The 21,028-nt window shown below is 48.1% G+C and overlaps 2 protein-coding genes and 5 non-coding genes across 8 annotated transcripts; 4 read left to right on the top strand and 3 right to left on the bottom strand.

Annotated features, from left to right (window-relative positions):
* Window positions 1-1,628: 1,628 nt before the first annotated feature.
* Window positions 1,629-1,765, bottom strand: Snord118 (small nucleolar RNA, C/D box 118). Its single transcript, NR_028566.3, has one exon. It is a non-coding gene; the product is annotated as a small nucleolar RNA, C/D box 118 (small nucleolar RNA).
* A 132-nt stretch (window positions 1,766-1,897) lies between these two features.
* Tmem107 (transmembrane protein 107) lies at window positions 1,898-4,382 on the bottom strand. Of its 2 annotated transcripts, NM_025838.2 has the most exons (5): window positions 4,158-4,382; window positions 3,900-3,967; window positions 3,717-3,817; window positions 2,672-2,768; window positions 1,898-2,445 (listed from the first exon to the last, which is right to left on the bottom strand). In NM_025838.2, the coding sequence occupies exons 1-5, from the start codon at window positions 4,242-4,244 to the stop codon at window positions 2,376-2,378; spliced, it is 423 nt and encodes a 140-aa protein (NP_080114.1). In that variant the 5' UTR covers window positions 4,245-4,382; the 3' UTR covers window positions 1,898-2,375. The 2 variants fall into 2 exon arrangements, with proteins under 2 accessions (NP_080114.1, NP_082612.2); NM_028336.3 differs by having other exon boundaries at window positions 1,898-2,768.
* A 7,242-nt stretch (window positions 4,383-11,624) lies between these two features.
* Window positions 11,625-11,696, top strand: n-TWcca6. The gene has a single exon. It is a non-coding gene; the product is annotated as a tRNA-Trp (tRNA).
* Window positions 11,697-12,067: 371 nt separating this feature from the next.
* Window positions 12,068-12,149, top strand: n-TSgct3. The gene has a single exon. It is a non-coding gene; the product is annotated as a tRNA-Ser (tRNA).
* A 224-nt stretch (window positions 12,150-12,373) lies between these two features.
* On the top strand, window positions 12,374-12,447 carry n-TTagt7. The gene has a single exon. It is a non-coding gene; the product is annotated as a tRNA-Thr (tRNA).
* A 350-nt stretch (window positions 12,448-12,797) lies between these two features.
* n-TIaat4 lies at window positions 12,798-12,871 on the top strand. The gene has a single exon. It is a non-coding gene; the product is annotated as a tRNA-Ile (tRNA).
* Window positions 12,872-13,614: 743 nt separating this feature from the next.
* Borcs6 (BLOC-1 related complex subunit 6) lies at window positions 13,615-15,416 on the bottom strand. The gene has a single exon (NM_028005.3). The coding sequence runs from the start codon at window positions 15,391-15,393 to the stop codon at window positions 14,311-14,313; it is 1,083 nt and encodes a 360-aa protein (NP_082281.2). The 5' UTR covers window positions 15,394-15,416; the 3' UTR covers window positions 13,615-14,310.
* Between the last annotated feature and the right edge of the window lie 5,612 nt (window positions 15,417-21,028).

Here is a 21,028-nt window from a genome sequence, read left to right as displayed (position 1 = left end):
AATTGTCTGTTTTTGATATCTGCCCTCCTACCACATATCTATGCAGTGTCTTTAAATTACAGAAAAATGTCACTGAAAGGTATGAAATGCCTTGGGAATGTGTCCCCTTGCACAGAAGCCATGGTAATCCTCTTTGTGTCCTTCCAGTTTAGTATATGTGCTGCTGAAGGGAGCATGTATGTGTATGTAAAACCCTAGAGCCAGTGTGCACATAACCTTGTGAAACAGAAACCCATGAAATGTCAGAGGGAGGTGTGCCAGACTGACAACCAGGAGGCTGTGCTGTAAGGAAGTTTGTATGGGCTTCACATTCAGCTCTCTTACATTCACTGCTTCGTAAAGGTATTTTGAGACAGCTGGTGGTGGTGAACGCCATTAATCCCAGGACTTGGGAGGCAGAGGCAGGGGGATTACTGAGTTCAAGGCCAGCCTGGTCTACATACAGAGTGAGTTCCAGGACAGCCAGGGCTACACAAAGAAACCACCCTGTCTCTGGGGGTGGGGGTGGGGAGGTGTTTTGAGAGATTTGCCTACAAAAAGGAGCAGACTTTCTGGGGTCAAAGGGGCCTGTACTTCACAATCCAGGTAACAGAGGGTGATGCTAAGCATTCAGCAGACAGAACTGTTTCAAGCCTGCAGCTGCTTGGGGAACTTCTCAGGCTGTGCTCAGCCTCCATCCCGAGCTGCTCCACCCTCTTCACAGCATTGCTCAAGAGCTGGGCCAACTTGTCCATCCCTACAAGGGGCAGTAATTCCTATTGTTTTGTTGGCGAAAGGGTACTTACTACTCAGCCCTGGCTGGCTGGAAACGCACTTCGTAGACCAGGCTGGCCTTGAAGTTGTGGCCCGCCTGCTTCTGTCTACTGAGTGCTGGTATTGTGGGCATGATCACCATTCCTGGCTGCTTTAAGTTTGTGACACTGAGGATTTCACTCAGGGCCTCAAGGCATAGCAAGTATGCACTTACCAGTGAGCTAGCTGTATCTTCAGTGTAAATATAACCTACTTAATTGCAAGTTCACACTGTTTAATTTAAGTAAGAGTTCGGTTTGGCAACCTGTCAGTAAGGCTCCTGGAAAAAGAAATGTTTTCCAAGTTCAGTAAGACAAATGCAAGGGTGTGGGTGTGGGCTTCTCCCAGAGCTGTACTTAAGTTTCTCAGCAATAGCTGAGACATATGTAACATTTTGGTGACTCTGAAACTTATTTTTTTTAAGCATGTACCACAGTTTACAGGATTAAATAAGTCTGGGAGTACTGTAAAACTTTTTTGTCTCTGTATGCCAAAGCTGAGTATAGGTCATATCACATCTATTTTCTCAGTACTGTTAACAGGGCTTTGCCTATGGTAAGGAGATCATTAAATTGAATGTGGGGAAGAAGACAAGAGATGCTTTAGGTAATAGTTAAGGAATTATCAGAAAGCACCTCCTGGCAAGCATAAGGAGTGGCCATGGGTGCTTTCCAGGAGCTGGGCAAACAACCAACAGCCACCTTGATGGCATTGTTTACCATAGAAGTGAAGACCTTAAAACTATGACTGGCCAGTTTAGGACAAATTATAAACAGCACACAGTCTGGCTGTAAAGGTCTACCAATCAGCACATTGGAAAAGTGTGATCGCCAGGGAATCAGATAGGAGCAACCAGGATGTTGTCAGGTCCTGATTGCATGGAAATGCTAATCAGCAGATCATGCAAGCTCCAATCATCATTTTCTACTGCCCTCCGAAAGGAGGAACAGGTAAGGATTAACCTCCTGACGATAAAAGGCAGAGGGAGCCCATTGCTAAATAAGTAGAGACATTTCCTATTAAAGGAAGGGTGAGAATACGTCACTTTAGCACGAGCCCAGTGACTTACAGTTCTTGCAACGCAAGAATAATATCTATTTGCAAGTCGTTTGAAGTATTTTATTCTCCATTCGGCACAAAAAGGGAGAAACAAAACCATCCCAGAATGCTCCCCTCACACGCGGCAAATTAGAAGCGCTATGTGAGATAGTTATTTGCATATCCCCGCCCACTCACTTCCGCCTAGCTTCTAGCGTAAAAACCCAAATAGAAGCATTACTTCTAGCCCTAACCACAAGATAAAAGCCTTTATTTATACCAGCCTCTTGGCCCATCCAATGGTCTTCTGAAAAATAGTATACGCCTTGCTCTTGTTATAAAATAAATTTTATTACAAAACTCTAATAAAATTATAATCCAAGATTTGAGAGATCTTATTCCAACACTGCCATCCTCTGCTTAGCCGCAGTTGGGAGGAGCAAGGGACTTGGGCGAGAGAAAACTGAAGCCTCTGCCTTTTTCTTGCAGCAGTGGGAGGAAGCTTCATCACTTTTCCAGCCTTGGTCCCTACACCCGGATTGTGATCAGAAGGGTTTCTTTTTCAGCCCAAAGACAGCGATGAATAATGCAGTTTCAGTGACAGCTGGGAAGGCGCTGTGAAAAGTACGGGGCCGCGGGGGAGGGGGGGGAGTTAGAGCCCCTTCCAACCCAAACACTTGAACCTCCAAACCTTATATGCGGGTGGGTTAGGGTGGGTATGACTCTTCAAAACTCTACCAATTTCACATGTGCAGGAAAGGTCTAGGTGGGGGAAACCTTCAGATTTGGGATCGATTTTCCACCACCCCCCCCCATTCCAAAATATTGGGTGCTAGGGCACCTGCAGAAGGTAAAAATGTACCAGTACGTGGTACATTCCCATCGCTCGAATACGAAGAAAGACAGGGCCACAGACGCGCTACAGTGGGCTGCAATGGCTTAACAATACAGAGGGGGTCAAGGAAAGTAATCGGTTCGTGATGGGCCCCGTTGGTACCTGGACTTGGGTTCAGCTTGTACCCTTCCCTTAAGACAAGCGCCAGAGTTGGCAGCCAATGCCTTCTGAATTTATGGACAGTTATGTGTAAGAGACCAGAGCTGAGTTTGCTTTGATAGGACCTCTCCCTGTACACTCTGTACACTTCTGGGAAGGTTAATGTCATATATGCCCTAGGCCACACAAGAATACCTACAGATCTGATACACTGGGGATTTCTCCAGTGCCCTGGTCTTCCTTGTCCACAATTCAAGAGTAAAGAGCTACCTTTTTAAAAACACAAACAAACAAACAAAACAAAACAAGCCAGGCAGTGGTGGTGCATGCCTTTAATCCAGCACTTGGGAGGCAGAGGCAGGTGGATTTCGGAGTTCGAGGCCAGCCTGGTCTACTGAGTTCCAGGACAGCCTAGGTCTACATAGAGAAACCCTGTCTTAGATAACCTAAATATATAAGTAAAATAAGATTTAAAAAAACCCAAAAAATTCACCTGCCCCTGCCTCCCGTGCACTAGGATTAAAGGCTTGCAGAACCACACCTGGGCTCTATTTTCTTGGTCCCTTCTGAGTTCCCATAGTGCTTTGTATTTTACACACACCTACAAGCATACTGTTTAATCACACTGATTTACAGATGTTTGTCTGCCACCTCTTCAAACGGGATAAAATGATTTTACTCCCATCCAGGGATCGCCAGAACCTGGCTCACATCCGGATTTAACGAATGTTTGAAGTCTATTAATTCCCCAACAGTGTCTAAAACCTCTCACCTAGAGAGAGATTCGGTTTACCATGTAGAGCAGACACTTGTGCCCCAAAGGCCTACAGAGGTGGAAAGAGTGGTAACTGGGATGAGTCACCTGAGGACGATGGCCAAATAAAAAGGATACAGAGGAGGCTCTGGGTGCTATTGAACATGGAGACTCCTGAGAGGAAGCCAGCCAGCTCCACTGCAAAGAGGCCCAGGGTGAGACAGAGCGCGGCTACCAGCCTGCAGAGAGAAAAGGGCTTGGACCAAGGTTTCTGGATTCTGTTGAAGACCCCTGCACTCTCACCCCGCCCCAAGAGCTCACTGGTTGTCCTGCTTTTCGTATTCCTCCGGGGTGAATTTGAGAGGCAGGCAAGCCTGGATGTTGCTTTCCTGGCGAGCCGGGCAGAAAGAAAGAAATGTCAAAAGAGGAATGGGGCTGCGGGGACAAGTTGGGAAGGGGCCGGGGAACGGAGCAACGAACGGACCCTGTGTGAGTGGACTGAGCTGAGCTGGGTCCACTCCAAGATGAGAATGGGAGGGCCAGGAGGGCACGCGCACGCGCGCCCTGTCCGCGTCTTACCCGGGACCAGAACAACGTGATGACAACCACCAGATGAGCCAAGAGCGTCAGGAACCGAGAGGGCACGAGCCCGGAGATCCGACCCATGGCCTCGGGGGCCTCGAGTGGAGGCCGTGGGTTTTGAGGTTGGAAGTCTGGGGTGGGTCACTCATCAAGTCTCCCTGAGCAAGCAGGCCAGACCTCTCTACTTAAGTGTCCTTCCCGCGCGCTCGGGCGCCGCCCGGCTGCCATGGTAACTGCGTCCGCAAGCGCCACGCTGCTGCTTTCGGAAGTCTCGCGATAGTGCTGCTCCCTCTACCAACGTCTATAGGCGCGGTACGTGAGCCGTTGATGGACCCAAGAGGATGCAGCCAGAACCACCAAATCCTCCCTTCTCCTGTGCTTCCCACTCACTGCCTTGGGCGCTAGGAGTCGAGGGGACGAACGAGGAGAGGCTGATGCACCGAGCTTGTCCCAGGGTCAGGCTAAGTCCCCTAGCCCCTGGTTGTCAGAGGACTCCCCCTTCCGCCCTAGAGCAAAACTTTGCCGAAGAATGACTCTAATTTCTTCCTAAATAACTTGTCTCCGTGTCATGAGAGATTTGCCGAGTGCAGAAATGAGCAGCCTTGGGATGGTTAAAATTGGATGTGGGTGAGGTGACTGCCTCGGGAACCGAGGGGATCTGAAAGGGTGAAGAATGGAGCGGGGGACTGGAACTGCTTGCGCTTAGCCTAGGCTGGGACGCTGACCCACCACCGATTTCACTCTTGCTCTGAGTTGTTAGGCCCCGGACATTGCTCAGTTACAGACCAAGAACCTCTTCTTAGGGTGATGTGACCGATTTGGGGCTTCGGATGAAATCCCTGCAGATCGGAGAATCGGAAAGTTCTCAGCACTTTCCAGTTCACAATCAAGTCCCATGTCAATGGACCTCCCATCCCACTTGCACTCTCTGGTCCCTCCATTCCTTTTTCTTTGTGCCTCTAAACCAGCCCAAAAGACAAGGCTCAGGACCAGAGGGATTTCATCTATTCAACAAATATTTGATGTCTCCCAGATGCCAGGCACTGTGCCCCAAATCTGAGAGTACCTCGATAAAGTCCCTCCAGGTTATATTCTAGGTGGGGAGATTGATAACAGCCAAAACAAGAACAAAACCCAGCGAGGTAATGCGTGCTATAATTTTTTTAAATTAAAAGATAATACTAGAATAATATCAAAGGGAAGCTTTGAAAATAGATACTTCTTAAATTTTTGTTTCAAGGAATTGGCAGAGAGAGAGAGGAAGGAGGTGGAGGAGGAGGAGGAGGAGGAGGAGGAGGAAGAAGAAGAAGAAGAAGAAGAAGAAGAAGAAGAAATGATTCTGTCTCCCTAAAGTAATACATGGGGTTCCCTTTCCTAAGCCAGTTAAAGGTCATGAAAGACAGACTGGAGGTCTTCTAAATGAACGGGGGGTAGGGGGGTGTCTAACTGAACCTGAGATCCCAAACCAGGCAAAAGAATTGCCCCCCCCTCGCCCCCTTTTATTATAAAAGACTGAGGTGAGATGCTTGGCAAGTTTTGTATAGGGTTTGTAACTTAAACAACAGCATTGTAATCATGTAATTTCCTGATTTTTTTTTTCAGTATTGGAGATAAGCTCCAGGCCTCTTACATATAGGTAGGTAAGCACCCTCCACTGAGCCATCCTCCCATCTTCCCTTCTGAGACCCTATAGTATTATCAACGCAGAGAATGGCATTCTAAAACACAAAGAATAATCTATAGCATTGAATGTCCTTATATATTCAGCTCCTACTTATTGAAGCTTCTGCCTGTGGGCTGCACTGGGGATCAAACACAGGGTATGGACCACGCTAAATGATTACTTTACTACTGAGCTCCACTCAAGCTCCTATATGGTGAAACTATAACTTTTTCATATAAAATTGAGTCTTAAGCTGGATAGGGGGAAACACCTATAGTCCCAGCATTTGGGAGGTGGGGGAAAGAGGTTTAGAAATTCAAGGTCATGCTAGGTTATATAGTCAGCTCAATAAAAGGAAAAAACTAAAATGTCTCTACAAAAAAAAATGTAGAAATGGCTTAGTGATTAATCCTTGCACCAGGTGTTAATCCTAGCACTCAGGAGGCAGAGGCAGACAGATCTCTGTGAGTTCAAGGCCAGCCTGGTCTACAAAGCAGGACAGCCAAGGCTACACAGAAACCCTCTGTTGAAAGAAAGAGCACAGAATACTCTTGTTAAATTCAGTTCCCAGCACTCGTATGGTGCTGCTTACAACTTCTTGTATCTCCAGATCCAGTGCCCTCTTCTGGAAACTACACACACACACACACACACACACACACTCAACACACACATGCACACACACTCACACATACACTCATACTCACACTTAACACACCACACACAATCACACTCAACACACACATACACACACACAAACACACACAAGGACTCACACTCAATGCACATACACAATATTTAAAATAAATCTCCAGGCATGGTGGTACACAGCTTCAGTCCTAGCACTCAGGAGGCAGAGGCAGACAGGTCTGTAGGGTACACAGTGAAATCCTGTCTCAAAAAAGTCTTTAAAAATAAGACTGTTAATTATTTTAATTAAGGTACCTCAAGATAGCCATTTTTGTTTGGTTGGGTTTTTTTTTTTTTGCTTTGTTTTGTTTTGTTTTGTTTTGTTTTTGAGACAGTGTCTCACTATGTACTGCCAGCTTTCCTAGAATTCACATTTGTAGATCAGGCTGGCCCCCGAACTCACAGAGACCCTCCTGCCTCTGTTTTCAGAGTGTTGGGGTCAAAAGTGTTCATCACCACTTATAACTACATTTATTTACTACTACTACTTCTTCTTCTTCTTCTTCTTCTTCTTCTTCTTCTTCTTCTTCTTCTCCTTCTTCTTCTTCTTCTTCTTCTTCTTCTTCTTCTTCTTCTTTGTTTTCTAATGAGAGGTGAGTTTTTTGTATTCTCCATCACAGAAGTTAGGATGCTATAAAATGTACCAACTCACTTAGGGCACAGACAAGATGAAAGCACGGAACAGTGTCTTCTCCCTGCCTGTGATTTTTGAAGCTGTGTTGGGTGAGGGTGTAGCTGGCAACTATCTCCAGGCAGAAGAAGCTGTATCATAAACTAAGGGTGAGGAAAGGCTAGGACATGCGGACATGCGTTGGAGGATTTCCAAAGATCCAAGAGCAGGAGTCAGCCCTGCGGGGAGATCTGTGGAAACAGCGTTCCAGACAAGGGAGGAGCCAGGGCTAGATAAGCTGTGTGTGTTTGCCAGACAGAAAGGAAGCCAGGGACTCTGAAGCTTAAGGAAGCAGGAGGAGAGATCAGACCGATGTTGGAGAAGTGGATGAGAGCTTAGCTTTCTCAGCTTCTACAGATATGACCAGAGGCATAGTCAGATTTGTGTTCTCTGCAACATGGAAAACATTTTAAGTAGAAGATGAATGAGGAAGATGTGAAAGAAACATGTGATAGATTGGGGCTTGAGTCAGGATGGAATCGAGCAGGTGGATTGGAGTAAGACAATTAAGAGATCAAGAAATACTGAATTTTTTTTTTTTTAAAGACAGGGTCTCACACTGTAGCTCTGTCTAGCCTGAAGTTCACTGTGTGCTGTAGAATGGCCTACTCTTGGTAGTTTTCCTGTCTCAGCCTCTCAAGTTCTGGGATCTCTGGAATGTGCCCTGACGCCTCTCTATGAGAGAAATTTAGAGGAAAAAGGTCTGGGCCTGGCTGTGGGATCCAGGTTCTAGCGTCTGGATGTTTGGGTTTTTCTGATTATAGTAGGCTTCCAGCCTAAGGGGCCTACTCGATGGTAGAAACTAGGTAGTCACACTTCATGTTATACGGTAATGAGACGAAGTGAGCTTTGTACAACTGTCCTCACTTTTTCCACGACCTTGGTTCTCAGAAGCCTGCCCTAGAAAAGCTGTTTCTGAGTTTCAGTGCCACCCTGTGGCCGTAGGTGGCACTACAGGAGCCCGGTGTTCTTCAATTGGCTTCTCCTAGAAAGAAGAGGGAGGGAGGGAGATAAGTCTAGGATTATAAAAACAGAAATCAAGAAAAGTCACCCCAAATATTATCTGAGAGTTCAAATTGCCTCTGTTAGGAGGGAACAAAAGAGTCTACATCACTGAATGTGGGGCACTGCCAGGGCCTGGGGAATTGTTTCCTCAGACAGTTACTTGTGGAGTTTGGGTACAGGCATTCCATTCAACGCATGCTGGCGGTGTGTTGGCGACACATGTCGGGCACCAGCTTCACCCTGGGTTTAGTGGGTTGATCCCCAGATCCGTTGCTAGGAATGGATTCACTTTGGCAGCCTGTCCTAGAGCAGCCTGGCATCACAGTGGAGGCCGCTGCAAGCGACAAGTGCAGAGACTGCTGTGCCACCACTAACGACCTGCCCTTCCCGCCGATCAGATAACAGTGCTTTCCCCTATATGTGGGAGCCTGCCTGCGGGGAGCATCCAGACCTCCTGGAACCCAGGGGTGGCATCTACCTGGTCAGAACCTTCCTGTGCCGTGCGTGCGTGCGTGTGTGTGCTTGTGTGCGTGTGTGTGTGTGTGTGTGCTTGTGTGTGTGTGTGTGTGTGTGTGTGTGTGTGTGATCTAGGTTGTCTTTATGCTTTCGCCTGCTTTGCTTGTCCTCTATTGCTCCAGTGGCAGTGACCCACAGCAGACGCTGCTGTACCTCCTCTTCTTCCTCCAGGCTCCGCGGTGTCGCGGAGCACCCACATGGTAGGCAGAGCTGGCAGTTCACGTGGGACTGCCCGCAGAGCTCAGGCCTGAGCTGCCAGCCCATCGCGGAGCTGCCTGCAAACTGGCACGTGGTCTGAGTCAAGTGCGTGCTTCCCGGCTGCCATCGTAACTCTTTCAATTTCATCTTTTAATGATATTAAACATGTACATGATTTCAAAAGCAAAGTTTACAAGACTGCGCTGCCTAGAGATCTCTGTGCCCCCCTTTTATTGCACATGAATCATTTTATTAGTTTTTAACTTACTCCTCCATCAAAAACAAGCAACCTGGCCTGAAGCTTGAAGTATAGCCAAGGCTAGCCCTGAAGTAATCTTGACCATAGTACTGGTATACCGCAACCACCACCACCACCACCATCACCACCACCACCACCGGAGTTTGGGGTTTTTTTAGGTTCTGGTTTTGTTTTTTTCCAGACATCGTCTCACTAAGTAACCCAGGTTGTCCTTGAATTTGAGATTATTCTCCCTCACCTTCCCCTAGTGCAGGCATTACAAACCTTGCCACCACACCCAGGTCTTTATTCTTCACTCACTATTATTGTGATGGAAAATAAAAGGTTGTTTTTGTGCTATTTTAAGACAGGGTCTTACAATATGGCCCTTGGCAGGGGCAGGCCTGGAAAAAATATATATACATACACATACATATACATATATATCTCGGGCTGGCCTCCAGCTCACAGAATCCCTGCATCTGTCTCCTGAGTGCTGGGATTAAGAGCATGGGCCAAGACAGGCAGATTTCTGAGTTCAAGGCCAGCCTGGTCTACAGAGTGAGTTCCAGGACAGTCAGGGCTACACAGAGAAACCCTGTCTTGAAACAACAACAACAACAAAACCAAAAAAAATAAAATAAAAAATAAAGAGCATGAACCAAGGGTTGTTTCTTCCTAAACAAAACCAATTTATCAGTAAAATCTAAGCGATCCTTTTTTATGGGACAAAGTGTTATCGTCCTATGGTTTCCATAGGGAAAAGAGCTGTGCTGCTTCCCAAGAAAATATTTTATTATCTCTAGATATTTTTTGAGACAAATCCTTAGCCTGTAAACTCCCCATTCTGCCTCCACTTCTCAAATACTTCTGGTGCAGGTAAGCTACTACACTCAGTGTTCTCCCTCCCTCCCTCCCTCCCTCCCTCCCTCTCTCCCTCCCTCCCTCCCTCTCTCCCTTCCCTGCTCCCTCCCCATTTGACAGAGGGTCCAGGCTAGTCTCAGACAACTAAAATGTAGCATTTCTAGCAGGGCCTAATGGCCCAGGCCTAGAATCCCAGCTCCAAGGGTAGAGTGCAAGAGAATGCAAATCCAAGGCCTGCTTGGACTGCAGAACAGATTCAACGCTAGCCAGGGCAATTTAACAAGAAACAGTGTCAGCACCTGAGAGCGTGAGGCAGCGGGATTGAGTCCTAGGCCAGTGGGCCACAGTGGGAGACCCCCCTCAAAACAACACAGGGAATATTGTGCCATTGTGGGCTAGATGGGAGAAAGGCACTGCTCGTGGAATGAAGGCTGTTGGGAATTGAGTCCTGAGTGGTATGTGAGGGTCAAACAGGCAAAAAAAAAAAAAAAAAAAAATCGAAAGACCTACAAGCAACACCATAGTTCACGCACACAGACATTTGGGGTTTAGACGTAGTGAGTTTAGACATTTGAAAATGATCCAGCAGGTGCTAGGGACAGAGCTCACTGGCTTAGCATGAAAGAGGCCGCTAGTTCACTCCTAGACCAGAAGAAGGGAAGGAAAGGGGATGGGGGAGGAGAAGGAGGATAGAGCACAGGAGGGAGGGAGAAATAAAAGAAAAATAAACTGGAGGCACGTGCTTGTCTTCCCAGCCATTTGAGGCTGAGGCAGGAGGATTGCTGAAAATTAAGGCCATCCCTACATAGGGAGTTCATGCCAACCAGAGCTATAGAGTAATAGTATATGGTATCCTGTCTCAAAAATCAGAAAGCAACCAGAACTTTAAAGTTAGTTTTAGCTCTGGGAAGGCTGAAGCCAAAGGAATCCAAGACCAATGGCAACAACTTGGGCATTGTGCGACACTGTATACAAAAACTGAACTGTTCGGAGCAAGCAGCTTTACACCTCTTGCTCCAATGGCCTCCCCACTCTGTCCCCGGAGTCTTGTGAGGTCAAGTGGCAGGAGAGCACAAGGACAAGCAGTGGCCGTGCTCCGCGATCAGACTGTTAAAGTTTGGTCTTAACTGGATCCAGAAGGACACCAGTTGGTTGGTCTCCCTACTCCATCAGTCTGTCGTCAGGGGCGAGTCTTCTCCCCTTTGGCTGCACACGTTCCCTCGCCCCGGCTCTCAACAGAGCCTGACGGCTCCTGAACCTTGCTCACAATTTCGGACCCAGATACTCCTCTCCCCTTCCTCTCCTTCTTTTTCCCCGGCCCTCTGCACGCGCCACATCAGGCCAAACTGAAAAGGGGGACTCATTCTTCACTTTCTTCTCCCTCCCGTTTCTTTTCCAGCTCCCCAGGCCCGTCCGTTCCAGGGACAGGGTGGGGAGGCCATGGAGCAAGAGGTGTAAAGCTGCTCGCTCTGAACAGTTCAGTCTGTGGGTCTTCCTTCTAGGGGAGACGCTCCATTCTTTGGGTTTCCAGAGAGCCCCAAAATCACTAGGGACAAGTGGGTGGGTGGGGTGGCTCCCTGCAATAGTCATGAGGTGCCCTGTTCACAGCCGTGGCCGGCCGGCCTCGTGGCGCAACGGTAGCGCGTCTGACTCCAGATCAGAAGGTTGCGTGTTCAAATCACGTCGGGGTCAGCTCTTTTTTTTTTTTTTCTTACTTTTCTTTAGCTTCTTTTATTTTTGTCCCAATGATCAAAGAAGAAACAACTCTTAAAAAAACAAGAATGGGAAAGCTCAGGAGACAAATCTTGATGCCTCCTGGTTAGTATATCTCGCGAGTATTTTCTTGCGGATAGTCAAGGTAATTCTGGGCAGAGAGCAGGACTCTCAAGACCAGCCAACCGCAATTGGAGCGTTCAGTGTTCTCAGCTGCCGAGAGGTAGATCCACTATTGTTCTGCTAGTTCGTTCTGCAGTTATGAATACAATTGTTTACAAATGCAAAGCCTACTCGTCAGGAGTGAGAGTTGAGGTCTCAGAGAAGCCAAACTGCACTCGAGTCGTGTGGACGAGGTGGCCGAGTGGTTAAGGCGATGGACTGCTAATCCATTGTGCTCTGCACGCGTGGGTTCGAATCCCATCCTCGTCGTCTGTAGCTTATAAGGTCTACATTCAGTTTTGTACCTTAGAAACAAGGCTTTATGCCATCATTGTAATTTCGTGATCTAAGTCAGACAACCCTATAATTTCTCCCACCCTGTTCTTTGCTTGTTCGTTAGTCTTTTTCCAGCACTGCCAAAAATTATCCACATGGTTCTTCATGTGCCCTGGAATTGACCTGGCCAAGTAGTGAAGGCCTTGCAACGTCACGTAGGCGCCGTGGCTTAGTTGGTTAAAGCGCCTGTCTAGTAAACAGGAGATCCTGGGTTCGAATCCCAGCGGTGCCTTTGTGGTTTCTTATTTTACGGAAAATAGAAAAGTAATGACTCTGCTCGAAACCTGAACGTCAGTCATGTCACGTCCATCCAGTTACTGCTCAGCCCCTGGAGTCTTGTGACTACTAGACTAGAACATATCCAGCCTTGAATATCATCATATTTACGCTCCGACCAGCAATCAAATGCCAAAAATCTCATCTTTTGGGCTTTATCAGAGTTTCTGCTTGATTGCTTACTTGAGTACTTCATTTGACTAGTTTGGATAACTTATTTTTCCGTTTTATAAAATGCATTTTCTAAGCCAGAGTTGGTACAGCAATTTATTTACATGACTTTAGAGCTCCCACTCTCTCGTCTCTGGCCGGTTAGCTCAGTTGGTTAGAGCGTGGTGCTAATAACGCCAAGGTCGCGGGTTCGATCCCCGTACGGGCCAGTGTGCTTATCTTTTTAAACAAAAGCAATTGTTCAATATTACTTTCCCCTAAGCTATTATGAGATAAAAATATGAAATTCTCCCAGTTTGATTTTATTTCTAATGTTCACCTCTAAGTATATTAGCTGCCTAAGTGAGCACCAATGTTCACCTCTTAAGGTGGCTTTGCCAGCTTTAATCGTTTTCTGAAAAGGAGACATTTAAGAAAACTTCATACAGCTGTCTTTCTAATACTGAAACAGTTCGAACTAAACAAATATACTGGAATGCTGTAAAAATGTGGGAATGTCTTGGAGTGTGGGATATTTTATGATTATAACATATAGTTCCTGAACGAACATACTATGTAAATTGTAAGAAGACAGCCTTTGTCATTGGGACACGATTGTCTAAAATCATTATACAGAACTCTGATCAGCACAGGATAGAGCTGTCAAGAGTTTATATTTCTCTATATTTCCTCTATAACCAAGACAACCAATCTGCCCAGTGTCTATCTATCCATCGGGAGCAGAGAAGCCCTTTCCCCTCAAGACCCTTGCTCGTGTTTCTGCTTTAGTGGCTCTTCGGGCCCTTTATGATCTCCCTCAGCTCTGACGCATCTCCTCCATCTAACTTAAGACTTCCTCCCCCACACTCCCAGTTCCCACTCCCGGGAGCTCTGGAGCCACAGGGGCCTTCATTCCCATTCCTTTGGCTTCTTCAACCCCTTCGACCCCACACAAAAAAACAGGCTCAGCCTTAGCAGCAGCAGCACTTTAATTCCACAAAAACTCAGAAAGCCAAAATTAATTAGAATACTCCACAACAGGTGGGCTTCAAAACCAGTAACAATTCGACCGGAACCCTGAGAGCAGTGAGACACTCCCCCGTGCCCCCCACCGCTCTCCCTCCATCATGAAATGTGCTCCTCCACCCCGTGGCATTTTAGGGGACCAGAGGAAAGAAGCGGGAGGTTATGCAGATGTTGCGCCCTCACCCTCGCATGGTGTGTGGGCAAGAACCGCTCAAGTTCCTAAAGCCCCTGGCACTTGAGGTGTGTGACCATTGGGATCCGGATAGCCGCAGCGGGGCTGAGGTCTCTCTGATCACACATTCGTGTCTGCCCCACCCTCCAGCAGAGATCTAAGGGCCTGTATTCCCATGGACGGTGTTCTAGCTTAGGGAGAAGGGTCAGGAAGAACAGGGTAGCTATAGATGGCCAACTGAATAAAAGCAGAGCTACATCCCTTTTCACCAGGAGAATCCTCACAACTTCCCCATTCACACTCCATAGGCTTAGAATGGGCACAGGCCTCCTAAACGCTTGTGGAAGAACCTCTAACGTACAGGCATCCCCTCAGCAAGCAGTTTCCACCAGGGCTCTTTGAAGAATCCTGAGGGTCCTACTGGACCCTGGTCTGGCCAGGTTACGCATGGTCTCTCCTCTATGCTCCTGGTCACTTGCATAGGGCCTCCAACACCTCCAGCGTGCGTCGGATATCTCGGACTTGGCGTGCCAGCCCCTGAACCGGTTGCAAAGCCCGTTCCAGCTCCTCGCAGCGCGCAAGTAAGGTGTACATGCCCTTAATGCTCATGTCCACGGCTTCACCTAAGGAGTCCACCGCGTCGCGGTAGGTCTGGATACAGCCCACACTCAACGCTGTCAGCTCTTGCACCGCACCACCCAGCCCGCGAAGCAGACGGTCTACCCGGCCGCCCAGCTCGCGACTCAGCCGCTCCAGATCCCTCAGCACGTCCGGGTCGATGGGAGGGATGGTGGGGGTGGGTGCGGGCGTTAGGCAGGGCCGCACAGAGGCAGGGGGAACGGGTGGTGGGGCGCCACTCAGTCGGATCTTGAGTTGTAGGTTGTTGGCCACAAAGTGAGTAAGGTCGCCGTGGCGGCTCACCGTGCCCTCCAGCTCTAGGGGGCTGGAGATAGTGGCGCGACGTCCTCCGCCCGCGCCGGTCTCGCCACTGGATGAAGACCCCCCTCCACCGCACGCCCCACTCAGCCCGTCCAGGCTGCGGCTGTCCTGAAGGCGGCTGGGGAAGGAGCGGCCAGCCCTACCCGCCGCCGCCTCTTCGTCCTCGTCGTCGTCGTCGTCACCCTCTTGCTGCGGCAGCTCCACATTCATCTCGACGCCTCCGGGGCTCCCTCGACGGCAGACCCTCAGAGCGGAGGGCTGATCCTCGCTGGGCTCCGGCTCCGGGTACCAGGAGGACGGGGGCGGGGCGTGCTCGGAACCTGGCACCCCCCGGCGTCCCCGGGCCCCTGACGGCGTCGCCCGGGAGCTCGGCTTGTCCTCCCAAGTGTCCAGCTCCGGCCCATGGGCGATGCTGCCGCTCCAAGTCTTTGGGGACGCTCGGGGATGACGGCTCGAGACCCCAACGCTCTCAGCCTCTTCCTCCCCGGACAGCGTCCGGACTGAGGGCGGCTTCGAGGGCGTTCGGGACGGCCTGCCGCTGAAAGTCGCGGCCTGGTGCTCAGCTCCGACCGAAAGCTCCGGCTCCGGCCCGAGCCGCCCCTGGGCGGCCTCCATACTGAGGGTGGGGGCCGGAACCGCGAGTCGTCCGCCGGGCTCCCCGGTCAGCGGCGGCGCCTTTAAGGGGCGTTGGCGGAGGCGCGCCGATTGGCAGCCGGATGATAATGGTCCGGACAGGAAGAGCTCTGTGATTGGTCGCCACCCCAGGAAGTTCCGGGAGGAGGGCTGTTATTGAACTGCAGAACACAAGTGAAAGCCAGTCGGGTGGCAGCTCCGGGGTGACAGCTGTGCGCGGGGCCCCGCCCCTTCGGAAAGTTGAGGGGGCGGGTCTTAAAAGACCCGAGCCCCGGAGCGCCGGAGTCCCACCGGGGCGGAGCTTAGGCTCTATGTCCACGGTGGTGTCGTCCGGAATTACCGCCGAGCAGTCGCACTCCACCGGGGATCGTTTTTGGAAGCTCTAGGGGTTCTTGGATGCTCAGGGTTGGACCGAACCGAGCTAGAAAACCGAGAAAGAAAAACAGCAGCGCCAAGAGAGAGAAAGCCGGAATTCCCAGCGGAACGGGGCTGATTGGTTCCATCCTTGAAACATTGACAGACTGATCGTTGAAGCGCCCAGAGTGACTCACTGTGCAGGGGAATTGCAGGTCGTGGACTTTCCTGTGCTTTTGTCACTCTTCGGCCTCCTGTCCCCTCTGCGTAGAGCATTTCTCTCATTGGAGGATAATATTGAGGGTTGTTTGTTTGTTTGTTGTCACAAGAGAAAATATTCCATAGGTGAAAGAATCAGACGTTTTGATAAGCACGCTCGGGAAAATAAAGGGCTGTGATTGAGAGTAAGAAGGACTAGTTAGATGAGGCCTCGGTCGGGAAAGGTCTCTGATGGGAACTATCAAGGGCATCAACTCAGCTTGCTGACAGAGGGAGGAAACCTCAGAGGCAAAGAGGTTTGATATAAACAAGAAACGCTGGGGTACGGAGTGTGGGGGAAGGACAGAGAGAAGACACCAGGGCTAAAATAAATGAGAAGGGAGAGGATTAACAACATCCAGATCGAAGATTCAGGACCCCCGGGCCACATTCCCAGGGCACTGTGGTTTCTGTAACAGATGGAGAGTCTTTCCAAGGGCCGTGGGACAGGAATCAAATGGTAGAAAAGTCGTCAACTGCAACACAGCCAAAGCTCTGGGACCCTTCTAGTTAGCAAAACAATGAATTAATATTCTTCCTTGGTTTAGAATCTTTGTATACCCCCGGCTGTCCTGGAAGTAGCTTTGTAGACCAGGCTGCCCTCAAACTCACATCACAGAGATCTTTCTGCTTCTGCCTCCCAAGTTCTGGCTGGGGTTAAAGGCAGAAGGACACCTGTTCCTGTTTTTGAAACTGAATCCTGTGTGGAAAGTGTGCACAATCACTGTGGCTAGTAATTGCAGAATCTTCCTGTTTTTTTTTTTTTTTTTTTGCATCCCTTCACCCTGTCTTTATTCTTTTTTAAATTTGTTTTGTTTTGTTTGTTTGTTTGTTTTTCGAGACAGGGTTTCTCTGTGTAGCCCTGGGCCTTTGTAGACCAGGCTGGCTTCAAACTCAGAAATTCGCCTGCCTCTGCCTCCCAAGTGCTGGGATTAAAGGCGTGCGGCACCATGCCCAGCCCTGTCTTTATTCTTGTGTTCCTTGCTCGTTTCTTGAGCTCTTTTTCCTTCAAAAGAAGCCATCTTTTGCAAGTCTTTTGTTTTCTACTACTATTACTACTGCTACTATAATTACTTTCTCCTCCTCTTCTTCATGCCAAAGGTGTGCAAAATAAGATGACATTTGGTGTGATAGTGGAGATTTTAGTTGGTGTCATAAGGTTTAGTTGGGACATTGTCTTCCCTATTTGGTGACTCCATTTAGATTCCTTTTGTATATGTACATGTCTTAGGGAGCCTCTATAGTAGGTTTCCATATGGTTTTAAATGTCCTTTAGTGTTAGCTGTCCCTCCCCATATTTCCTCCTTTACCTTCCTTCCTTCCTTCCTTCCTTGATCCATTTAATCCTCCTAGTTTCCCCTTTGGCTCTCCATAACAGTATATTCTATTTCCCTGTCTAAGTACCTGTCTTAGTTTGGGTTTCAATTGCTATAAAAGAGACACCATGACCACAGCAACTTCTTTTTTGTTTAATTCTCTATTCTCCTGACTTCTCAGTCCCAACCAACCCTCCTTATACTTTTAAACACAAGCTGCTTTAAAAAAAAAAAAAAAAAAAAAAAAAAAAAAGGACTTAAGCCGGGCATGGTGGCGCACGCCTTTAATCCCAGCACTCGGGAGGCAGAGGCAGGTGGATTTCTGAGTTCGAGGCCAGCCTGGTCTACAGAGTGAGTTCCAGGTCAGCCAGGATTATACAGAGAAACCCTGTCTCAAAAAATCAAAAAGGAAAAAAAAAAGACTTAATTTATATATATGATTACACTGTAGCTGCCCACCATTACATATTAACCCATTACAGATGGTTGTGATCTACCATGTGGTTGATGGGATTTGAACTCAGGACCTCTGGAAGAGCAGCCAATGCTCTTAATGGCTGAGCCTTCTCTCCAGTGCCCCCACCCCCCCACCCTGGGCAACTCTCACAAAATATTTAATTGGAACTGGCTTAGAGTTTCAGAGGTTTAGTCCATTATCATCATATCAAAAAGCATGATGACATCAAGGCAGACATGGCGCTGCACAGGTAGCTGAGAATTCTACATCTTGATCCACGGGCATCAGGAGAGACAGTGACACACCTCCTCCTACAAAGCCACAGCCACTCTAACAAAACCATTCCTCCTCATAGCGCCACTCCCTATGGGCCTACGGGTGCCATTTTTATTCAAACTACCACAATACCTAGCCTCTGCTTATTAAGACCGTAGTACACATAAGTTAGCTTAAAAGGTAACATTGACAAATAAACCCACGCTCTTTGTCTTTTGGGGCTTGGGTACCTCATACAGGATGGTTTTTTTTTCTTAGCTGTATCTATTCACCTGCCATGTCAAAATCTCTTCTTTCTAAATAGTTGGATCATATTGGCCTGCGTAAATGGACCACATTTTCAGTATCCATTCATCAGTCGATGGCTATCTAGGCTATTTCCAATTCTGTCAATAAATGAAAATAGATAAGCAAGTATCTCAGAGGCAGGCAATGGTGATACATGCCTTTAATCCCAGCACTTGGGAGGCAGAGGCAGGTGGATTTCTGAGTTGGAGGCCAGCCTGGTCTACAGAGTGAGTTCCAGGACAGTTAGGGCTATACAGAGAAACCCTGCCTCGAAAAAACAACAACAAAAAAGTATCTCTGTTGTAAGATTTAGAGTTCTTTGGGTATGCACCCAAGAGCGAATTAGGTGGATCTTGAAGTACCTCGATTTCCAGCTTCCTGAGAAAGGGTCAAACTGATTTGCCCTGGTGCTACCTGAACCACTCTCACGTTGTTAGACATCTTAGAGAATCTTCTATCCTACTCTCCCCATCCCCAAACACAACAACTCAAATCCCTTAAACAACTCCCTTTTACGCTCACTTTCCCATTGTTGAGTTTCTTTCCCCTTCTTCTAAGCAGTATAGCCAGGCCTTGTGACCCATGCCCATAGAGTCTAAGTTGGCCTTCACTCAAGATCTTTCTGCTTCAACCTCCCTAGTACTAGGATTTACCTTCAAGATATAGCTGATTATCGTTATCTTTAATCTTTTTTTATTTATGTGTATGGGTGGAAGTCAGATCTCATGGAGGAGTTACAGTTGGTTGTGAACTGCCTATCAAGGGTTCTTAACTGCTGAACCATCTATCCAGCCCCTTGTGCTTTGTTCTTATACACTCCACCCCCCCTTCCTGTCCCCTTCCTCCCACAGAAAGCTCTCCCTTCTGCTTTCAAGGCGTATGCATTCCACACCCTTTCCTTCCTCTTTAGATCCTTTCTTCCCATTCCAATTCTATTTCACATTCTACATACACACACACACACACACACACACACACACACACGGACACGGACACGGACACGGACACACCGACACTAGCTGTGTATGTGGAAGTAAGAAGATAACAAGGTCTTACCAAGGAGTCCATTCCCTCCTTCCACTCACTATATGAATCCCAGATTCATCTCAGCAATGGACCTTAGGGGTCAGTCACTTGGTGTTAAGCACCTCTACCTGCTGAGGCAACTCATAGTCCTCAAAGCACTTTTTTTTTTTTTTTTTGGAAAGGAGACAGTTTCTCTGTGTAACTTGTGTTGTCCTGGAACTCCCTCCGTAGAACAAACTGGGGTAGACCAGGCTGGTCTTAAACTCAGAGACCCACCGGCCTCTGCCTCCTAAGTGCTGGGACTAAAGGCATGCACCACCACTGCTTGGTTTACTATGCCGCTTTTTATAATCTTGATCCCACTCTGTGGCCAAGGCTGGCTTGGATCTCACTATGTACACCAGGCTGGCTTTGAACTCGTGACAATCCTGTTGCTTCTATTTCTCAAAGGCTGAGATTAAAGGCATGAACCACTGTCCTGGGCTTGATAGGACCAGGACTTTTTTAATTTTTAAAAGTGTGTGAGTTGTTTGCCTGTGTGTATGTTTGTGCCTGGTGCTCTCGGAGGCCAGAATACCATAGAGCTAAACTTACAGATAAGTCTTTGAACATAGAGCAGCCATGGCTCTAGCCCCTTAACATTTTATTTTAGTTTTTTGTTTGGTTATTTGGTTGGTTTTTCAAGACAGGGTTTCTCTGTATAGCCCTGGCTGTCCTGGAACTCACTTTGTAGACCAGGCTGGCCTTGAACTCAGAAATCCGCCTGCCTCTGCCTCCCGAGTGCTGGGATTAAAGGCGTGAGCCACCACGCCCAGTTTATTTTCGTTTTTTTTGGGACAGAATCTTACTATGTAGTTAGTCTTGGCTGGTCTGGAACTCATTATATAGACCAGGCTAGCCTCCAACTGAGACCTGCCTGCTTCTGTCTCCTAAGCACAAGGATTAGAAGTCTGTTTCACACTGACTGGCCATATTTGACTCTTTTTTTTTTTTTTTTAAATAAAAAACCTTTTCTTTAGTTGAGAGATTATTTTCTCACACAGTATATCCTATTTATAGTCCCATCCACACCCCACCTCCACCCACTACTCCTTCCAGGTTGTCCCCAACTCTCTTCACCTCTGGACCCACTCCATTTCTGTCTCTCATTAGAAAAGAGCAGGTATTTCCAAGAAATACCATCCAAACATGACAAAATAAAATAAATTGAGATGAAGCAAAAACATTCAAATCAAAGTTGGATGTGGCAACCCGACAGGAGGAAAGGAGTCCCAAGAGCCGGCAAAAGGCTTTGCTTGCTGCATCACTGGGTGATCCCTGCTTGATCTGCAGACCCTGCTGTCCTCCAGCTTGGGGTGATTGTCCTGACTCAGCCTGCTGAGCACCAGGCACTGGCATGCCAAAGTAACTTGATGTTTGGCTTCAAAACTCCCCAAGACAGGGTTTCTCTGTGTGGCCCTGGCTGTCCTGGAATCTCGAACTGCAGACCAAGCTGACCTCGAACTCAAAGAGATCCACCTGCCTCTACCTCCTGAGTGCGGGAATTAAAAGTGTGCATTCCACCACCTTGCTGGCTTTCTTCACAATGCTGACAAACTGTACTAACACTTTTTACAGTATTTGTTTTAACTAGGGCTTCCAG

Source organism: Mus musculus, chromosome 11, assembly GCF_000001635.26.
Source record: "Mus musculus strain C57BL/6J chromosome 11, GRCm38.p6 C57BL/6J".
Lineage (NCBI taxonomy): Eukaryota > Metazoa > Chordata > Mammalia > Rodentia > Muridae > Mus > Mus musculus.
Note: the sequence above shows the minus strand (reverse complement) of the source record. Positions and strands in the feature narration are given on the sequence as shown.

What these genes read in the sequence shown, in the direction of transcription:
- Tmem107 (NM_028336.3), bottom strand. Translation starts at nt 4,244, where the DNA reads ATGGGTCGGATCTCCGGGCTCGTGCCCTCTCGGTTCCTGACGCTCTTG. An exon ending in TCACGTTGTTCTGGTCCCGG is followed by an intron (nt 3,968 to 4,157) that starts GTAAGACGCGGA and finishes CCGGCTCGCCAG; the next exon opens with GAAAGCAACATCCAGGCTTG. An exon ending in TACGAAAAGCAGGACAACCA is followed by an intron (nt 3,818 to 3,899) that starts GTGAGCTCTTGG and finishes TTCTCTCTGCAG; the next exon opens with GCTGGTAGCCGCGCTCTGTC.
- Borcs6 (NM_028005.3), bottom strand. Translation starts at nt 15,393, where the DNA reads ATGGAGGCCGCCCAGGGGCGGCTCGGGCCGGAGCCGGAGCTTTCGGTC.